Source organism: Phycodurus eques, chromosome 17 (genome assembly GCF_024500275.1).
Source record: "Phycodurus eques isolate BA_2022a chromosome 17, UOR_Pequ_1.1, whole genome shotgun sequence".
NCBI lineage: Eukaryota > Metazoa > Chordata > Actinopteri > Syngnathiformes > Syngnathidae > Phycodurus > Phycodurus eques.
In genome coordinates, this window is record NC_084541.1 from 21,848,610 (window position 1) to 21,868,977 (window position 20,368).

At 50.5% G+C, this 20,368-nt stretch overlaps 3 protein-coding genes across 3 annotated transcripts; 1 reads left to right on the forward strand and 2 right to left on the reverse strand.

Moving 5' to 3' along the window:
• Nucleotides 1–1,430: 1,430 nt before the first annotated feature.
• Nucleotides 1,431–8,573, reverse strand: LOC133415654 (claudin-4-like). The gene is made up of 2 exons (XM_061701868.1): nt 8,067–8,573; nt 1,431–2,794 (listed from the first exon to the last, which is right to left on the reverse strand). The coding sequence occupies exons 1-2, from the start codon at nt 8,571–8,573 to the stop codon at nt 2,168–2,170; spliced, it is 1,134 nt and encodes a 377-aa protein (XP_061557852.1). The 3' UTR covers nt 1,431–2,167.
• Nucleotides 8,574–13,695: 5,122 nt separating this feature from the next.
• Nucleotides 13,696–20,226, forward strand: LOC133415593 (claudin-like protein ZF-A89). Its single transcript, XM_061701729.1, has 2 exons — nt 13,696–14,466; nt 19,594–20,226. Exons 1-2 carry the CDS (start codon nt 13,981–13,983, stop codon nt 20,224–20,226), a joined length of 1,119 nt encoding a protein of 372 aa, XP_061557713.1. The 5' UTR covers nt 13,696–13,980.
• LOC133416339 (claudin-like protein ZF-A89) lies at nt 16,866–17,405 on the reverse strand. Its single transcript, XM_061703188.1, has one exon. It carries the CDS (start codon nt 17,400–17,402, stop codon nt 16,866–16,868), a length of 537 nt encoding a protein of 178 aa, XP_061559172.1. The 5' UTR covers nt 17,403–17,405.
• Nucleotides 20,227–20,368: the final 142 nt, after the last annotated feature.

The window sequence follows — 20,368 nt, forward strand, 5'->3', positions numbered from 1 at the left end:
ATGTTTGGGTTCAAATTGAACTGTTTTCAAGTTTAAGAATTCAAAAACAATTTAAAAAAATGTAAAAACAAAAAGTTTTTTTCTTATTTTAAATGTACTATATATATATATATATATATATATATATATATATATATATACGCAGGGTGATTGAAAAGCAACTCCCTATTTTTAAGTACTTGTAATTTATTTCTGAACTATAATTCTTACGATTATGAACATGAGAACAAAGTGTATTGCATGGGGTTTTATTTCAAATTTGATACGGGCGCCAGCACGAGCCACCAGTTTCTCAAGCCGCACTGGGAACCGCATTAACTGATTTCACAAAGAACTCTTGTGGGATGGAAGACAAAACTTCAAGTTCTTCCAAAGTCGTCGACTTGGTAGAATAGACTTGCTCCTCTAGTATTTTAAGTATTTTAAAATAGGGAGTTACTTTTCAAGCACCCTATATATCCTGTTTGGCGGCACAGTGACCGACTGGTTAGCACATCTACCTCACAGTTCTGAGGACCCGGGTTCATTCCCCGGCCCCGCCTGTGCGGAGTTTGCATGTTCTCCCCGTGCCTGCGTGGCTTTTCTCCGGGCACTCCGGTTTCTTCCCGCATCGCCAAAAATGCATTCGAGGTTAATTTAAGAATCTAAATTGTGAATGTGAGCAAGACTGGTTGTTTGTTTGTATGTGCCCTGCGATTAACTGGCGACCAGTTCGGGGTGGACCCCGCCTCTCGCCCGAAGACAGCTCCAGCATACCCGCGTGAGGGGAAGCGGTACAGAAGATGAATGAATGAATGAATATATCCTTTTTATGAATAAACGTGGACCTGTGATCATATTTTGTGTCATAGAAATACAGATAACAGGAGAGCTGTATGAAATGTAATGTGTTTTTCCATCAACAGGTCAATTGTTGTTTGTTGTTGTTTTGAAGCTGTTGTTTATCTTTTAGGAGGTCACATGACTCACCATGTTCATACTTTATTTGGTAAACAAACAACAACAAAATATTGTTTTGAGCTCAGTCAAGCACAACACTGAGAAACACATTTCATCTCAACCTTATTCAAATTGAGAAAAATGTTTATTTAAGGCGGCATGGTGGACGACTGGTTAGAGCGTCAGCCTCGCAGTTCTGAGGACCCGGGTTCGATCCCCGGCCCCGCCTGTGTGGAGTTTGCATGTTCTCCCCGTGCCTGCGTGGGTTTTCTCCGAGCACTCCGGTTTCCTCCCACATCCCAAAAACATGCATGAATTGGGGACTCTAAATTGCCCGTAGGTGTGACTGTGAGTGCGAATGGTCCTTTGTTTGTATGTGCCCTGCGATTGGCTGGCAACCAGTTCAGGGTGTACCCCGCCTCCTGCCCGATGACAGCTGGGATAGGCTCCGGCACGCCCGCGACCCGCGTGAGGAGAAGCGGCTCAGAAAATGGATGGATGGATGTTTATTTAAAATACATACACATTTTCTAGCTCTCTCTCACACACACACACACACACACACACACACACAAACTTAGTCCAGTTATAGTAGCACTAACAGTATAAAAGTCACAACTAACACGATTCACATGACACTTTTGCTCTTACAAAAAGTTACATGGCATTAACAATTCATATTATTACGAACAAGCATGATGCTGAATCTAAAATAAAGTCACACAAAACGTATAAAATAGAAGTCTGGACCAATCTCCACCTAGAGTGAAACTGTGAGCGGCCCGTAGTCAACATTTTCAGTTTCAGTCTCGAAGCAAATATTACACACAAGGAAGAAGCAAATGCAAATGTAACATGAGAGCTGTCTCCTCAGCGCACTCATTTGAACACACAGTTTCATTGAAACACGACACCACCTGCACACACACACAACACACAACACACAAGGCACACACACACACACACACACAGAAACGTGGGAAAGACATCATGAACACTAAAGCAAAGCAGGAAGATTGGAACTTCATGTAGGAGTCTTTGTGAGGAAGCCACACTGTGGTCTCACACACACACACACACACACAAGCAAACACGCGCACAAACGCACACACACGTACAGAAGTGAATCTGTGCTGAGGAAGAGACAAATGCAAATGTAAAATTGAGAGCAGGCTGGTTTAAACAGTTTCAGTGAAACGTGACACCGACAAACACGCACGCACGCAGGTTACACGTAGTCCTTGCGGTCGTATCCGGCGTTGTTGCTGCGCGGCGCCGAGTAGGCCATCCTGGGGGGCTTATAATGGCGCTCTTTGGGGGGGCAGCTGCCGCACAAGATGGCGCCGCCGATCAGCAGCAGGGCGGCGGCCCCCCAGCCCACGTAGAGCGAGGCGCCCAGCTCCCGCCGTTGCGGGTTGGTCAGGATGGGATCGTAGAAGTTACGCACCACCACGTGGGCGGTCCAGCAGGCCGGTATGAGGACCAGGAGGCCGGCCAGGGCAAACAGGACGCCCGCCGCGATGGCGACCTTGGCCTTGGCGCCCTCGTCCTCGATGCAGTTGGTGCACTTGGCGCCCGCCACGGACACCAGGACCCCGAGGACGCCCAGAATGATGGCGACGATCGTCATGGCGCGCGCCGCCTGTAGGTCCTGGGGCAGCGCCAGCATGGAGTCATACACCTTGCACTGCATCTGCCCCGTGCTTTGCGTCACGCAGTTCATCCACAAGCCCTCCCAGATGGTCTGCGCCGTGATGATGTTGGCGCCCACAAAGGCCGTCACCTTCCACATGGGCAGCGCGCACATCACGACGGCCATCAGGAAGCCCAGCACGCCCAGGCAGATGCCCGCCAGCTCCGTGCCCATCGACATGGCCGCGCCTCGTGAACGGCCTCCCGCGTCCAAGGAAGATGCGAGCGGACGACCGGATGAAAGGTCGTGGCTGTGAAGACGGATGAAGGGTCGCGGCTGTGAGGCGGTGCCACGGAAACGCCGGCGCTTTATACAGCAGGTGAGCCCGGACCACGCCCCTGTCACAGCACCCCACACAAAACACACAAAACATACACCTGCACCTGTGCACAGGGCGGGAGAGGGGCGCTACGTGTGTGTGTGTGCGTGTGTGCGTGCGTGCGTGCGTGTGTTGAGGGTGGTTGAGAAGATGGCTCAGCCTGGACAAAAAACATTCGGCTGAGAGGGAACTTTAAATGGAATTAAAACATGAAGTGACGACGAAACAAACAACACAACTGATTGATTGATACTTTATTGATCTTATGAGGGAAATGAAGCTGTCACAGCAGCGAAATGCACTCGTATCCACGAGATTCAAGGCAAAAAGAAATACAAAGAGCAGCATTGAGGAGGAATTTCAAAAAGACAAGATGAAGTGGTTGTTGTTGGAGCGTACCGCATGCGTTGAGCGTTTCGTTGTTGCTTCCTCAACAGCGTCCGTGTTGGGCAAACAACCCCCGAGATCACGGAGAAACCGGAATAACGACTCCTAGTGCAAACATGAGCCAGGTCCAAACACACATGCGGCTGCACCGTAATGGGTCGCCTCCACTGCGACACTTTCAGCGCACGCGCATACACGTTCCGCTTTACACACACAGGCGCTGGCATCGGTTGAGCTCCTGCAATCAGTAAGCGGCACACATTCCAGTATTGCTATCGATAGGCCGGCGACCCTCGTGAGGATAAGCGCTACGGAAAATGGATGGATGGATGCTAGAGAGAGTTTTCCTGTGACATTGTGGACCTTTGGACACTCCCGTGGTCGCCACGTTGGAGGTCAACGCATCCCTTTGTTACGGTTCTCATTGAGTGTTTGTCTGCAACAATCCAGGTGGGAGGGACAAAGTCTTATTTCACCGTTTAGCATCACCAACGTGGAATGGGGACAAGAAGACATGAAAGTGGCTTTCGACAATCAGCGGAGCCGATCTCCCCCGGCCAGATGGCCGGTCCGTGCAGTTGCGTTTGTTCTGAACACTTTGTTGGAGGTTAGCTTTCAAGCTAGGCAACGTTAGAAAACACGTTACTTACTGTACATACAGTACATGATGTATGTCCAGTTCCAGCATTTTAGTTCAGTACCCTTTAGTAACACAGATTTATAAAATGCATGTCACATGTTGGATATTCGTCGATTGTTGCCGTGCTATCGTGTAAACATACATTCATGTTAGAAATATAGGATTCTGCGGATTCCCCCCGTGCTAACCGCTATCTAGCCTTGAAGCCGATGTTAGGAAATGTCAGTGCTGTTTTGGATAAAGTAAGCCAAGCTGTTAACTTTTCCTGGTCATCATGTGAAACGTTCTCGGTGTTATTTCCTCTTGTCTCCTCTCCACACACCGTTTGGCGGCGAGAGATATTTGAATTGTGTAGGGATCGTGGTTGTTTTCCAAAGTTTGTCGATATTCTGCCGACTTATTAGCCCTTATTTTGGCATATCAAATATCAAAAATGAAAAATGTACAACAACTGGTTAGAGTGAGGCAGAAAAAATGAATTAGCAAAAGAAAGAAACACGAGTCAGTCTACTTGTCTTTCAGTTTCAAGCCTGGCTTATTCGCCCCATCTCCACCTCCAACATGGTGAAGAAAAGAATATGTGAAGTGTATATATTAGCAGTGATACTAATATTAGTATTGTTAGGAGTACTGTAAAGTATTAGTATTAGCAATAGTAATCCATCCATCCATCCATCCATCCATCCATTTTCTACCGCTTATCGGGGTCGGGTCACGGGGGCAGTAGCTTTAGCGGGGACGCCCAGACTTCCCTCTCCCCAGCCACTTCATCCATCTCTTCCGAGGGGATCCCGAGGCGTTCCCAGGCCAGCCGAGAGACGTAGTCTCTCCGGCGTGTCTCGGGTCACCCCCGGGATCTCCTCCCGGCGGGAAGTGCCCGGAACACCTCACCGGGGAGGCGTCCGGGAGGCATCCGAATCAGATGCCCCGGCCACCTCATCTGGCTCCTCTCGATGCGGTGGAGCAGCGGCTCTACTCTGAGATCCTTCCGGATGACCGAGCTTCTCAGCCTATCTCTAAGGGAGAGCCCGGATACCCGGAGGAAAATCGTATCCGGGATCTTGTTCTTTCGGTCACGACCCGCAGCTCGTGACCATAGGCGAACGTAGGTACGTAGATCGGCCGGTAAATTGAGAGTTTCGTTTTTCGGCTTAGCTCCTTCTTTACCACAACGGACCGATACAAAGTCCCCATCACTGCAGACGCTGCACCGATCCGTCTGTCGCTCTCCAAAGATCCCAAGATACTTGAACTCCTCCACTTGGGGCAGGATCTCATCCCCGACCTGGAGAGGGCACTCCACCCTTTTCCAACTGAGGACAACGGTCTCAGATTTGGAAGGTGCTGATTCTCATCCCAGCCGCTTCACACTCGGCTCCGAACTGCTCCAGTGAGAGTTGGAGATCATGGTTTGATGAAGCCAACAGAACCACATCATCTGCAAAAAGCAGAGATGCAATACTGAGGCCACCAAACCAGACCCCCTCTATGCCTCGGCTATGCCTTGAGATTCTATCCATAAACGTTATGAACAGAATCGGTGACTAAGGGCAGCCTTGGCGGAGTGCAACCCTCACCGGAAACGAGTCCGATTTACTGCCGGATATGCGGACCAAACTCTGACTCCGGTCGTACAGGGACCGAACAGCCCGTATCAGGGGGTTCGGTACCCCGTAGTCCCGAAGCACCTCCCACAGGACTCCCCGAGGGACACGGTAAAACGCCTTCTCCAAGTCCACAAAACACATGTAGACTGGTTCACTATCCGGCGTCTCAGGAGGCGGAAACAGTGCACCATCAACACTGTGTATAGTGGGGATGGGGCGCCGCTGACCTCGACTCGGGACTTTGTGAGTCGGTGGGGAGAATACTTTGAAGACCTCCTCAATTCCACCGACACTCCTTCCCAGGAGAAAGCAGAGTCTGGGTTCTCTGAGGCGGGCGCTCCTATCTCTGGGGTTGAGGTCACCGAGGTGGTTAAAAAGCTCCTCAGTGGCAAGGCCTCGGGGGTGGATGAGATTCGCCCGGAGTTCCTAAAGGCTCTGGATGTTGTGGGGCTGTCCTGGTTGACACGTGGACATCGGGGACAGTGCCTCTGGATTGGCAAACGTTTTAAGAAGCGGGACCGGAGGGTGTGTTCCAACTACCGGGGATCACACTCCTCAGCCTCCCTGGTAAGATCTATTCAGGGGTGCTGGAGAGGAGGGTCCGTCGGGAAGTCGAATCTCAGATCCAGGAGGAGCAGTGTGGTTTTCGTCCTGGCCGTGGAACAGAAATAGTAATCATTTTCAGAAGGAAAACGTGTGTTGCAAGACGTCATGCGAAACGTCAGCGTACCTCGCGAGAGCTCAGTTCAGCGAGCGTCAAAAGATTACGTTTTGCTTTTACTTTTTCTTTTCATCTCGGATTCCAAAAGATCACATCAGCAACACAAAGCAGTACGACTCCATCACCTGTTATCAAAGTTTACATTTTATTATGTGTACCTTTTGCTATTAACAGTACTTCACTTCTTTTTACATTACTGTATGTATGATAGTTAAAAGGAACAAAGTTTATTTGAACACAAAATCAAAAACACATCAGACATTTATCATGTTGACTTGATTATTGTTTAAAGGTGAAAAGTGTTGAGAAAACTTTATTGCCTCTTCCAGCAACACAAGAATGCTTTACAGCTGCAGGCGCAACAACACCATAACACGGCAACACCGCAACATCACAACACCACAACACGACAGCACCGCAACACCACAATATCACACCACCACAACAACACGACTTCACAACACCACAACATCACAAGACCGTAACACCAAAACACTGCGTGGATTTGTCTTGCTTTTCCAAGGAGGACAGCAGGTAGCACGTAATCATCATGAAAGTTAACAAAGCTGCGTGTAAACATGCTGCTTATCGTGTCAGACTCATATCCAGTGAACTGGAGCAGATTGGAATGACATTTGCTGTACATTTAAATGAGATTTTATTTGATGTTCGCATTTCACCTGCTGCCTCATTTGAATATGCAAAGCAGGAGAACGCTTTGTTCATTTTCCTGTTAAACATGAGGAAGTCCGTTCGCACATTGTAGAAACAAACAACTTCAACTCCAAGGATCGACTAAAAGATGGTTGACATTTCCAAAGCAATTTCATAAAAGAAAATGTAAAATATTGTATGACTATAGAAAAGGTCTGACATGAATACATGAGCGCATTGTGACACCAAGACAAACAACTTCGAATCGCTTGAGAAGGTAAAGAATGCGATTTACATCTCCAAAAAGACCCCAAAAAAATATGAACATGAAGCTCAGTGGACGCTGTTGAGGAGAAATGACCAAACATATGTATGTTAAAATATGGAAGCTTGTAAAGGTATTTATAGAAAATGTTACAAACAGAAGAAAGTCCAAGAATATAAATGTTATTGATTATTTATGTTTTATAAAATAACATTTGAATGGATAATGTCCAGATCATTTTGCTTATTTTTAGTGTTTTTCAAACAAAAGATGATGATTGTGATACGAAAATCATAAAATTATGTCCATTCATTCCTTTTTTAATTCCACTCCAACTCCATTTTGAGGGTCAGACTAAACATCCTGGTCTCCGTGGCGACACAAGCAAGACGAGCGTTAATGTTGAGTGTCCACCGTGACCACGGGAGCACGTCCACAGAAGCTACAAACATCTTTAGCACTCGAATAAATACCAAAAAAAAAACCTCCAGACTGGTCCAAAACATCACACTGGGTTCTTCAGCTTGCTGGTTCTTGCTTGCTCTTACTGGTTCTTGCTGGTTCTTGCCTGATGCTAACTTCAAGAACAGCAGAAGTGAGTTGAAGTCAACACGAGTCTCTCATCCAGACAAGAATCCATGACAAACAACAAGTCAGCGTCATCTCCTCGCGGTCACACGTAGTCCTTCCTGTTGTAGGAGCTCTGGGCGACGGACCTGGGAGCGGCCGCTGAGTAGGCCACGCGACTGAGGGGGTGCGCGGCGTACCTACCGGCCCTCTCCTCGCGAGGGGGGCAGCTGCAGCACAGGATGGCCCCCCCGATGAGCAGCAGGGCGGCGGCGGCCCAGCCCAGGTAAAGCGCCGCCCCGATCTCCATCTTCTGTCCTGACAGGACGATGGGGCTGTAGAACTCCACCACGATGGTGTTGGCCGACCAGGACACGGGCACCAGCTGGGTGAGCGCCGCCACGATGAAGGCAGCGCCGGACGAGATGGTCACCCGGGCTTTGACGCCCTCGTCTTCGATGCAGTTGGTGCATTTGGCGCCCACTAAGGAGATGAGCAAAGCCAGAACCCCCACGATGATGGACACCACGGTGAGGGCGCGGGCCGCCTGAAGGTCCTGGGGCAGTGCCAGCATGGAGTCGTAGACCTTGCACTGCATCTGCCCTGTGCTCTGGAACACGCAGCTCATCCACAGACCTTCCCAGTACACCTGCGCCGTCACGATGTTGGCGCCGATGAAGGCTGACACCCGCCACATGGGCAGCGCGCAGCTCACCACGCTCAGGACCCAACCCGCCACCGCCACCGACACGCCCGCCAGCTCCAGTGCAAATGACGACATGGTGACGCTTTCACTTCGGTTCGTCGGTTCCCAAAAAGATCCTCGCTTGGTTCAACTGTCTGATTCCTCTACCGGGAATGTCTGCTCTTGTCCAAGTTGCTCCTGTCCCAGTTGTACCTTGTCCAAGTTGTTCCTGGTCAGGTTCTTCCTTGTCTCGTTGTTCCTGGTCTTTGCTCTGCGTTCACTGATGCGGTTCCCTTATCTGGATGTGCTTTTATTGCTCAGGCACCCAAGCCTCTCCGGAGATGACATGAGAGGACCAATAAGGCGGTTGCTGTCCTGGTTTACCGCCTGGGCGTGAAGCTTCTGCTGCGTGTTAAAAAAAAAATCAAAAAAACCAAAGAGCTGCTTTATGGTTGAACCTTTCGCCTTTGGTAGCGGGAGGCATGTGCTTTTATTGCTGTCACGAGCTAATGATCATCCAGGCTCCAGCTCCTTGCGTATTGATGGCTGACCACACGGGACCACTACGCTCACACTTACTACACGTGTGCTGTCAGAAGTAGGAGTACAGAACTGCGCCCATTGGCATATTGTTGTAATTACTAGAACGGAAGTGTTTGTAGCTTTGTCAGGTAAAAAGACAATTGTGGAGTCCACTGTAGTTACTGTTTTGACGACTTGTGATTTGACTTGACAAAAACAAATAACAATAATGCATTACACTTAGATAGCATTGTTTTCTAGACCCTCAAAGACGCTTTACAATTGCAGACATGATTTATTCACTCTACAGTCACACTTGGTGGTGGTAAGCTACTTCTGTAGCCACAGTTGCCCAGGGTAGTCTGACGCAAGCGTGGCTGCCATTCTGCGCCTACGACCCCTACGACCCCTCCGACCACCAGCCAAACATCCAACCACTATCTATCCGTAGGCAATGTGGGTTAAGTGTCTTGCCCAGGGACACAACGACGACATGTTCTCCGGCAGGGATACGACGCGCGTACTTCTACTCTCTGCGCCATGCTGCCCACAACGAAAAGACTTGAGACTGGATTTAGGACTTGGGGGTTAACGACTCGGGACTTGAGACATGATGAGGTCTCGTAGCCTACATTCCTACAGCTTCCATAAATTGGCCAATCACACTGAGCTCATTAGTCGTCTCTTTATGAAGACCATAAACTGCTTGAAAGACTGCATTAATAAGTCGACTTGACCAAAACTAAAGGTTTGAGATTCGATTTGGACAGGCGACGTAAAGACTAAAGATTTGAATTGACGTGAGACATGATCTACATACATAAAGTTTAGATTTATTGGTCGATAATATAATTATTACGAAGACCAGATAAGACTGCATTAAGAAGGTGACTTGACTTGGGACTTGACGTCTGACAGGACTTGACCTGATAACCTGACTTGACTTGCCCAGGACAAAATGATTTATGTGAGACTCGAAGATGCCTGTGAATATTCTCATTCAGGTCATCTCAAGGTATTGAATGGATCGCAACTTTCTTAGACAGCCGGAACAGTCCAGTTACGATCGATTGAATGCGAGACTGAGAGTGAGACTTGAACGTTTAGACTTGAGACTTACTTGAGATTGGAATGTGTAACTTGATTCCGTCTTTGTCCGAAAGTGCTCAAAAGCAGAACTTTTGTGCCCTCGAGCTACGAAAGAGGTCCTCACATTACATTGTTGTGTCCAAAGTTTTGTTGTGATGAGTGACGACTCAAATGACATTTCGGTTAATGAGCAACCTGACGTGCGACAACTCTTACGCACACCTTTCTGCTTGCCAACATGCTTGTGCTTCTGTAAAAATTGGGTCGACAGCAGCTTGTTTTGACAAGGGCACACCTTCCAAAAAGCTCAGCTTTCATCTCTCGTCAGTCCATAGAATATTCTCCCAGAGGTCTTGGTAATTAATCCTTTTTTTTTTTTTTTCTTTCTTTTTGGTCAGCAGTGGTTTTGGCCTTGGATCTCAGCCATGGATGCCATTTTTGCCCAGTCTCTTCCTTATTGTTGTGTCCTGAACACTGACCTTAACTGAGGCAAGGGAGGCCTGCAGGTCCTTAGAAGTTGTCCTGAGTTCCTTCGTGACCTCCTGGATGAGTCCTTGGTGTTCTCTTGGGGTAATCTTTGTAGGCCGTTCACCACGCTTCCATGTTTTCTCCATTTGTGGATAATGGCTCTCCCTATGGTTCGCTGGAACCCTAAAGCTTTAATAATGGCTTTCGTTACCCTTTCCAGACTGGTAGATGTCAATGACTTTCTTTCTCCACTGTTCTGGAATTTCTTTAGATCGTGTCATTTTGTTGCAGCTTTTTTAGATCTTTTTCTCAACTTGATTTTGTCTGGACAGATTCTATTTAAGTGATCTCGAGGTAATCAGGCTTTGGTGTGATCAGGGAAATTGAACCAAATTAATGATTTAACAAGGGGGAAATGACTTTTTCACACAGGCCCAGGAAACGGAATTCTTATTTTTTCCTTAAAAAGTGAAATCACCATTTAAAAAGAGCAGTTGGAGTTCACTTGGGTTATATTTGTCTGATATTTACATTTGTTTGATGGTCTTAAACATGAAAGTGGGGAAACTATGCAAAAATAGAAGAATTTGAGAAGGGGGCCAATACTTTTTCACGGCACTGTAAATCCCTTTGCTTTGCTTTACTTTGGTTTCTTGCGTTTGTTGACACGACAATGCGGCCGATGGGTTGGCTAAAGCTAGCGTGAAAGCGGCTCCAGGCGGCGTGTCAGGTCGTAAACCTGTCCGCCGTTGTTTCAAACGTCAACACACAGACAACCAGAACAATGGGAGCCCTGCCAGCCGGGTTGGTGCTCTTCGCTAAAAAGCTTGAATTGTTTTTAGAGGCCAGCTCACCGCCACCTAGTGGCCCGGTATCGACTTTACAGGGCTTGATTGAAGTGTGAGCGGGCAAACGAGCGAGACGTCCTCCTCCCTGCCCTGAAAAAAAAAACAAAAGACCAGTTTCTATTGCAAAGCTTCATTGCTCTTCGGCGTCATCGAAACCTTCCTCAGCTCGTAAACGCCTTCAATACGTCACACGGCCGTAGCGCCGCTGCCTCCGCCAAGGACGGTCCGCTTCCATCGTGAGTCACATTGATGGAAAGTTGTACTTCGTATGCAACTTCAAAAAATGGATTCATTTCTTCAGAAACACAATCACAACCAGAATCAGAATGATCTTGATTTATCGCTAGTAGCTGGTGTCGCTCAAGTTTAGGGGTGGCTTTTACGTTTTTAAAACAAACAGACGAGCCAGCTCATTCAGAGATGAGGTAATAATAAAAAACAAAAAAACATGTTAAAGTGGATGTAAAATATGTCCAATATTGTAATCCATGCTCATTTTTAAAATTTGATTATTTACTAATATAATAAAGATTGTTGAATAAAAATATAGTTAGTATTTGACCAATATTTTCTATTTGATCATTTTCAATAAATCAATTAAAAGAAAGTATTTAGTTTGATAAATGAATAAAAAATGAATAAATACCTTTTAAGTAACCACTTTTAGGAGAGAAAAAAACAACTAAATGAACACAACAAATCTTCCAGGTTTACACTTGACCAAATGCTCGGCGGCCCTCGAGGACCCCGCCGAGGGTGTAGAGCCGGTCCGCTGTTCCACGGCCAGGACAAAAACCACACTGCTCCTCCTGAATCTGAGATTCGACTTCCCGACGGACCCTCCTCTCCGGCACCCCTGAATAGACCTTACCAGGGAGGCTGAGGAGTGTGATCCCCCTGTCGTTGGAACACACCCTTCTTAAGAAGGGGGACCACCACCCCAGTCTGCCAATCCAGAGGCACTGTCCCCGATGTCCACGTGATGTTGCAGAGGCGTGTTAACCAGGGCAGCCCCACAACATCCAGAGCCTTTAGGAACTCCGGGCGAATCTCATCCACCCCCGGGGCCTTGCCAGCGAGGAGATTTTTAACCACCTCGGTGACCTCAACCCCAGAGATAGGAGAGCCCGCCTCAGAGAACCCAGACTCTGCTTCCTCATGGGAAAGCGTGTCGGTTGAATTGAGGAGGTCTTCGAAGTATTCTCCCCACCGGCTCACAACGTCCCGAGTCGAGGTCAGCGGCGCCCCGTCCCCACTATACACAGTGTTGATGGTGCACTGCTTCCCCCTCCTGAGACGCCGGATGGTGGACCAAAATTTTCTCGAAGCCGTCCGGAAGTCTGCCTCAGGAGTCCCACAGGCCAAAAAGGCCTGATAGGACTCCTCCTTCAGCTTGAAGGCATCCCTCACCGCTGGTGTCCACCAACGGGTTCGGGTATCGCCGCCACGATAGGCACCGACCAGCTTACGGCCACAGCTCCGGTCGGCCGCCTCGGCACTGGAGGCGCGGAACACGGTCCGCTCGGACTCGATTTCCCCCGCCTCCCCCGGAACGTGAGCAAAGTTCTGTCGGAGGTGGGAGTTGAAACTCCTTCTGACAGGGGATTCTGCCAGACGTTCCCAGCAGACCCTCACAGTACGTTTGGGCCTGCCAGGTCGGACCGCCATCTTCCCCCGCCATCGGAGCCAACTCGCCACCAGGTGGTGATCAGTTGACAGCTCCGCCCCTCTCTTCACCCGAGTGTCCGAGATACGCGGTCGCAAGTCCGATGACACGACCGCAAAGAGGTGACATTCCACGTCCCTCGAGCCAGCTTCTGTAGCCGGGGATCGGATCGCCGAGGTCCCCGCCTTCGGCCACCGCCCGGCTCGCACTGCACCTGACCCCTATGGCCCCTCCCACAGGTGGTGAGCCCACGGGAAGGGGGACCCACGTTACCCTTTCGGGCTGTGGACTTTGTTTTCTACGGCTTAGACAGGACTAATAACGAAACTCAATAAAGTGATCAAAATATTAGGAACAGCTCTCTGTTAACGTGCTGCTTTTGCGTCACTATATGTGTGTGCGTGTGTGCGTGCGTGCATGAGTGTGTGTGAGGGAGAATGCGTGTGGATGTGTGTGTGAGTGTGTGCAGTTGGGTGTTCCAGGAAGTGACCATATATGGCAAGATGTGTTGTGAGTCACTGGGGACATTCCTCCAGCACCTTCAGGTGAAACCTGAGCCAGGTGGAGAGGGCGGTGCATGCTATTGGGGGCGGGTTTGGGCTTGGGGGATGTTGACCATTTTCTTAGTGTGCTAGCAGTTAGCCTTCGGGTGTTTCCGCTGCCTTCAAAGCCTTTCGTGTGAGAGTGTCTGAGGCCGGACAAACTGGTTTCGGCCGAAGCAGCGGCAGACCCTGCTGCCGGAGAGGCGTTTCCCTGCGCGGCCCCGCCCCTGAGAGCGAGGTGATATGTAGCCGCTTTCCGCCCCGCCCTCCCCCACACAGAAAAGTCGCCCGGCCGGTCGCACGCTCCTCACGTGTGACAGCAACAAAAGGAAGAAGAAGAAAGAGAAGAAAAAGAGCAGACGTCGGCCATGGTGTCCGCGAGCTTCCAAATCCTGGGCGCCGCCCTGGGCCTCATCGGTTGGATCGGCGCCGTCGTGGTGTGCGCGCTGCCCATGTGGCGGGTGACGGCCTTCATCGGCAGTAACATCATCACGTCGCAGACCGTGTGGGAGGGCATCTGGATGAGCTGCGTGGTCCAAAGCACGGGCCAGATGCAGTGCAAGGTCTACGACTCCATGCTGGCGCTCAGCTCTGACCTGCAGGCTGCGCGGGCGCTGGTGGTCATCGCCATCGTGGTGGGCATTCTGGCCATCCTGCTGTCGGTGGCGGGGGGCAAGTGCACCAACTGCGTGCAGGACCCGGCCTCCAAGGCCAAGGTGGGCGTGGCGGCCGGGGCGGTCTTCATCGCGGCCGGCGTGCTGCTGCTGATCCCCGTGTGCTGGACGGCCCACAGCGTGGTGCGAGACTTCTACAACCCCCTGGTGGTCAGCGCCCAGAAGAGGGAGCTGGGCGCCGCCCTTTACATCGGCTGGGGGGCGGCCGCGCTCATGATCGTCGGCGGCGGGATGCTGTGCTGCAACTGCCCCCCCAAGGACGAGGGCTCGTACACGGCGCGCTACAAGGCGGCGCGCTCCGACGCCTCGGCGCCGGCGTCCGGCAAGGACTACGTCTAGACCGCCCGGGTGCCCGTTTTACTTTAGGACAAACCTCACGGGACACCACCAAACAAAAAGGTTGATGATGTGCCTTCTGCCATCTAGTGGAAGAGCTTTGAATTGTTCTACCTTTCACCATACGTCGCTAGCCTAGATGGTTGAACAAAGACACATTATTTATAGTCAATAAATAAATATTTTTGCACCAATGAAATGAAATTGGATATTATTATGATTTCAATTTCCAACACAAAACATTTGCATGTTTTCCGTGTTTTCGAAGATTCACTTGAGAATAATTGAGATTTGACTTTGAATGCAATCATCATTTAGGTAGTTTTTTACTCTCCCATGTTGTTCAAAATGTGCATCGCATTACCGTGGCCTACAATAATATGCAATACACTTTTTATATTAGGACTAAACAAATGTATTTGAATGATATTAGTCATGACGGTGGAGCGGAACGTTCGAGAAGCGCCGGTTACACGACGAGTCGACGAGCCATCGAGCCCACTGGCTGTCTCGCGCTTTAGCCAGAAACCAGCGACTGACCGATGCCGGAGACTCCTCCCACAGGAAGTTCCACGCGCGCTTGTTTGGGTTCAAAACGTCGTTGTCGTCACTCATCCTGACTTTATGTTTGTCAACGTGACTGTCATGTTGGAAGACATGTAAATAAACATTTCATCTTCTAATCACAACTGGCCTCCCTTTACTTTAACACACACATTTGGAGAGCGCTATGCCTTCAGCAAACACTTGACGCCAGCGTTTGGGTGCTTTCGCTTGAAAGTAGCGAGGAGGTGATTCAAGGAAGCAGCATTTGTCTTGAAATGTATTGGGTTTGGTCGTGTTTGATTGTTCATTTACAAACTGATGATTCAAATTCTCAGTTTGTGTTTCTGAAACCTTCAAGACTTTAGCCTGCTGCTCAAGCACAAACAAAGAAACCTCTCCATCCAGTTTGTGAGCCGCACCCAAACCTGATGGACAACAAATGCACAACTGCTAAAGCCTCTTTTCATTGTTTGTGTTGCACTTGTGTGGATGCAAGCATGCCTGTGTGTGTGTTTGTGCGTGTGCGTGTGTTGGTCAAGAAATAAAGGCGTAGGACAAAGAGAAGAAGAAGAGGACACATTTTGCTGTCTGCATGTTTCTGGATGTTTTGTTCCATCCATCCGTCCATTTTCTGAGCCGCTTCTCCTCACGCGGGTCGCGGGCGTGCCGGAGCCTATCCCGGCTGTCATCGGGCAGGAGGCGGGGTCCGCCCTGAACTGGTTGCCAGCCAATCGCAGGGCACATACAAACTAACAACCATTCGCCACTCACGGTCACACCTACGGGCAATTCAGAGTCTCCAATTAATGCGTGTTCTTGGGATGTGGGAGGAAACCGGAGCGCCCGGAGAAAAGCCACGCAGGCACGGGGAGAACGTGCAAACTCCACACAGGCGGGGCCGGATTTGAACCCGCAACCTCACAACTGTGAGGCAGATGTGCTAACCCGTCGCTCAGCGTGCCGCCATACCCGACCCTCTCAACTCAAATTTATGACCTCAAAAAACAAAACATGAAGCAGAACACTTTATTTGAAGCTTATCAAGAAAGATCATGACACATCGCCATACGTGGAACAAGCCAAAACGAAGAAAAATAACATTTGAGCAGCAGACAGATTTAGCGCTCGTCAAAACCAGGGCGCGAGTCCTCACATTATGCATAGAGCAGTTGTGGCCGCAATCACTTCTGTAGCACCGACGGTGTGTCCGACCACCACTAAAGATCGGGGCCGTCAGCGTTTGGGGGCCTTTTAACAGCAAATTGAATGTTTGTCATGTTCTTAACTTTTTAAAATAACACTTAAGTCTTCACAAACAAGCTCATCTTGACTTGTTTTAAGTCAATCCGATTTGAAGACGAGCGAGAACGGTAATGAACAACGCCTCGTCATTGACTTCAGACAAAAGCGTTAGCGTAGCAATGAGCATCAATCATTCGCTGTTGAATGGAGGGAACTGGACTTTTGTTCAATTCTTATTTGGCGGATTCCTTTATGTCTGGCAATCGACTCTGACATCATTCTCTTTAGTTCTTCATTCAATGAAAGAGAAGAAGAACACAAAAGAGGTTTATTATCGTTCCATGAAACCAAAACAGTACATCAAAGCGCTGGTGTTTTTAAAAAAAAGAGTTAGAAGAAAGACGAAATGAACGAAATGCATCTCGGGTGTGGTTAGTCACCCACCGAGCGGGCCTTCACGCAAACTCCTTGGCGGGGGGAGGGCGCCCCACCATCAGCAGCAGTCCCGAAGGCCCCCAGCCCAGGTACAGGCAGGCCCCCAGCTCCCCCCTCTGGGCGTCGGGCACGGCCGGGTCGTAGAAGTCGCGGATGACGGCGTTGGCGGGCAGCGACACGGTCACCAGGCACGGAGCGAAGAAGGCGCCGGCCGCCGCGGCCGCCCGAGCCTTGGCGCCCTCGTCCTCCACGCAGGCGGTACACTTGCCGCCCGCCACGGACAGCAGCAGGCCCAGCAGTGACAGCGGGATGGCGACGACCACCGTGGCCCGCGCCGCCTGCAGGTCGGGGGGCAGCGCCAGCAGCGAGTCGTACACCTTGCACCGCATCCGGCCCGTGCTCTGGACCGCGCACGTCGTCCGCAGGCCCTCCCAGATGGCCTGCGCCACCACGATGTTGTTGCCGACGAACGCCGACACCTTCCACATGGGCAGCGTGCACGTTAGGATGCTGCCCGTCCAGCCCAGGACCGCCAGCCCGATGCCCAGAGACGCCATCGCTGTTTTCCGCCGCCGTGAGGGGCCGGTGCCGCAGAGGCGCGCTTTTGTCCCGTGGGCGGTCTCTGGCCGACACGTCTAGTCAAAGGGGCGCCCGCGCCTGCGCCCGCTGGCCCTCGAAGAGACCACAAAGGCAACAAACACAGTGGAGCCTGACCGTTGGTCACACGGGACGCCGTCCACAAGCAACCGCAATTGTTGAAAAACTGCCAAATCGACAAAGCTCTCCCGCGAGCACATTTATGCAGTCATTAAAAGACACCCAAACTTTCATTCGTTCGTTCCTTTTCCACACTCCGCTTTTCCTCACGCGGGTCGAGGGCGTGCTGGAGCCTATCCCAGCTACCTTCGGGCAACACCCTGAACTGGTCGCCAGCCAATCGCAGGGCACAGAGTAACAAACAACCATATGCACTCACATTCACACCTAGGGGCAATTTTAGAGTCTTCAATCAAGCTCGCACGCATGTTTTTGGAATGTGGGAGGACACCGGAGTACCCGAAGAAAACCCACGCACGCACGGGGAGAACATGCAAACTCCGCACAGGCCAGGCCGGATTTGAACCCGCAAGCTCACAACTGTGAGGCAGATGTGCTAACCCGTCGCTCAGCGTGCCGCCACACCCAAACATACTAGAAGTCAATACTTTTTCAAGTATTGCTGAGTTCCGTTTCTCACTCAATCGCGCAGTACTCAAATAAGAGGCACAGCGTGCTTGCTTCGAGTTGGTTATGTCAGTCGCAGTTAACGTTTACGGTAAGACTGACACATAGAAGACAAGCAAACATTGTCTATTCAAACGCCAACATGTTTAACCAAACCATGTAATTTTATCTACCGAAAGTCCACTAGCTTCATGCTAACATATAATGCAAAACACCATAGACGGGCCGAATGAAATTAGCATCGATGTTAGGGTCATTCTAAACCTTCAACCAAGCGCGACTTTAACACACACGGAGCAGCAACGCATACAAGCAGAGCAAAAAACAACACTCACAGGAGTATCTTCTCTCTGCGACATGAGCACAACAAATATTACTGCAGCTTAATTGGGGGCCTTCCCTGCCACAATTCCACTGGAGGTCTTCCATTCAAGCTCAGTGCTGCCGGGCTTGTTGTGGCACAACGCTGAAGGGGGGCAACTCTAAATTTGGACTTGCCTGTATGCTATAAAAAGCCAACAAAAATGTAAAAGTTGAAACGCTTAAAAAGTCTGCGATAAAGCGGCCGGGCGAACAATGAAACGCGATTTCGAGAGGGAACGCCAGCCACATCATGCGCCGGCCTCCGTTCGCACACGCATCAATCACTTGAGCTGTCAATCACCATTGGTGCCCGCGACCCGAGTGAGGATAGGCGGCACAGAAAAAGGATGGAAGGATGGATGGACGGATGGATGGATGGATTTTTGTCAGGGTTGTCATCGTTCAGCAATCCAAAATCAAAATGATTTTGGCTGTCATCACGTCAACGCAGGTCACAGCCACTAGAGGGCGTGTTTGCACGGCATCTGCTGAAGAAACAACGAGTGACTCAAAGTTGGACTTTCGAGTCCGCACGCCTTCTTTTGCGCCCAAAGAGCAGGATGGATGCTCCTAACAAAACATTAAATGTCAAAGGTTTTCCGGTGCCATCGAGTCAATCAGCCAAACGACATTGCGGTGAGCGGCGCTTCTCATTTGGATTTCAAAGTTCTCCTGAAGCCACTTTCAAGAAAGCCAACGCGGACGTCATCTTCTTCTTCTAACCCTAACCCTTAAAAAAATGGAATAAACACCTCCTGACTTCATCTTTTGCTTCTTCTCTCAAAACGATTCTCATATTCAAAGTTTCTCCTGCATTCTGTACTGAACTTCCCTTGAATTTGCTCCGCTTGCTCTTCTTTTTTTGACACTTCAAAAGCACACGTTGAATCGATTCCATTTCATGACATAAATCCCATGTTTTCCCCGAAAAGAGTTTTATTGACTCCAGTGTGGCTCATTGTCAGCCTTGTGAGGATCTGACCTTTTGTCCCACTTGTTGACCTTCTTTTCTCGTTCAGCCCATGTGAAAGCCTTGCGTGTGCGCAAAGGCCTCCACAGATGTTTCCAATCTCCATTCAGGCCGACAGCCAATCGGCTCGGGCCTGTCAGGTGCATAATTAGCAGAGGCGAGCACTCCTCTTTAGTCACGACCGAAGCGAGATGGCGTCCGCGGGCCTGCAGATGTTGGCCGTGTTTCTGTCGGCGGTGGGCTTCCTGGGCGCCGTCGTGGCGTGCGCGCTGCCCATGTGGAAGGTGTCGGCATTCGTGGGCAGCAACATCGTGACGGCGCAGGTGTTCTGGGAGGGCCTGTGGATGAACTGCGTGAAGCAGAGCACCGGCCAGATGCAGTGCAAGGTGTACGACTCCATGCTGGCGCTGCCCCGCGACCTGCAGGCGGCGCGCGCCCTGCTGGTCATCGCCATCCTCCTGGTCCTGCTGGGACTCCTGCTGGCGGGCGCGGGGGGCAAGTGCACCAACTGCGTGGAGGGCGAGGCGGCCAAGGCTCGGCTGGCGGCGGCGGCGGGCGCGCTGCTGCTGGCGGGCGGCGTGCTGCTCCTCATCCCCGTGTCGTGGTCGGCCCACGCCGTCATCCGCGACTTCTACAACCCCGCGCTGGGAGACGCTCAGCGGCGAGAGCTGGGCGCCGCGCTCTTCGTCGGCTGGGGCGCGGCCGGACTGCTGCTGATCGGGGGGGCGCTGCTCTGTTGCCAGTGCGCCGCCCGCAAGGACAGCAGATACTCCGTCAAATACTCTGCGCCGCGCTCGGCCGCCGCCGGGGGCGCTTACGTTTGACCGCTGCGATGACTTCACTCTTGACTTGCTGTCTTTTTAAATGTGCTTGTTACTGGCTTTTGAATAAATGTCACTTTTTCAATCTTATCCACCTCTTCTGGCTTATCTTTAAATACACCAGGTTACCGTTTAACTTTAATTT